Here is a 1,090-nt window from a genome sequence, read left to right on the forward strand (position 1 = left end):
TCACTGCACAATGTACACAAACACATGCCCACAAGCACGTCTTCTCACTCTCACCCCAACCCATACCCATTGCACCACAGATCACTCCCGCAGAGTTCACCATCAGTCCTTCCTCGGCTGACGAAGCGTACAGCAACGACGCACAGACCAAACACTCAACCGACTCGGTGGTGTCTGAAGAAGACGTTGAAGAACAAGGAAAGGCAAAGAACGTCTGGTTACAGCTCGTCTATATTGAACCGCATGACCTATCGCCTACTGATGGGTGTGTGTAGTAAATGATGTGTGTGTGTATATATGTGTGTGCGTGTACGTGTGTGTGTAATAAATGATGTGTGTCTGTGTGTGTGTATATAAATGATGTGTGTCTGTGTGTGTGTGTATAGTGAATGATATATATGTGTGCGTGTGTGTGTATAATAAATGATGTGTGTTTGTGTGTGTATATAGTAAATGATATGTGTGTGTGTATATAGTAAATGATGTGTGTGTGTGTGTGTAGTAAATGATGTGTGTGTGTGTGTGTGCGTAGTAAATGATATGTGAGTATGTATGTGTGTGTTTTAATTGATTCGTACTAATATGTGCTGCATTGTTATATCTTGCTATGGCTTTCTATGTAATATCGTAGGCTTCTGTGTGTGAGTGTGGGCGTTGCTTTGGCGTCCTACGTGTTCCGTATACTACATTGAGTGTACTATCCAATATGTGAGTGCATGTGTTAAGTAGTTAAGATATCCCTTCACTCTCTCACTATAGCTGATAGAAGAATAAACGAGTGTAGCTGTCATCTATAGCTCACATTCTCACTATTGGCAGGTGTCGGTCTCCAGTTTTTCCAACAAACAAGTGGAATTATGGTGATCATGGTATTCTCTAGCGAACGCCTTTGTTTTTATCTATATTCGTATATAGCTCATGAATGTATAAGATATGTAAATATGTCTATATATATATATATATATATATATATACATATATATATATATATATGTGTGTGTGTGTGTGTGTGTGTGTGTGTGTGTGTAGTATATATTATATATTAATAATATATATATATATATATTATTATACTATATATATATATATA

General features: G+C 37.2%; 1 protein-coding gene across 1 annotated transcript; it reads left to right on the forward strand.

The window, feature by feature from the left end:
* Positions 1 to 80: 80 nt before the first annotated feature.
* SARC_16939 (hypothetical protein) lies at positions 81 to 265 on the forward strand (the record flags this gene model as incomplete). Its single annotated transcript, XM_014288956.1, has 1 exon — positions 81 to 265. A coding segment is annotated over one exon (185 nt), but the record flags the coding sequence as incomplete, so codon positions are not given.
* Between the last annotated feature and the right edge of the window lie 825 nt (positions 266 to 1,090).

Source organism: Sphaeroforma arctica (assembly GCF_001186125.1).
Source record: "Sphaeroforma arctica JP610 unplaced genomic scaffold supercont1.9326, whole genome shotgun sequence".
NCBI classification, from domain to species: Eukaryota; class Ichthyosporea; order Ichthyophonida; genus Sphaeroforma; species Sphaeroforma arctica.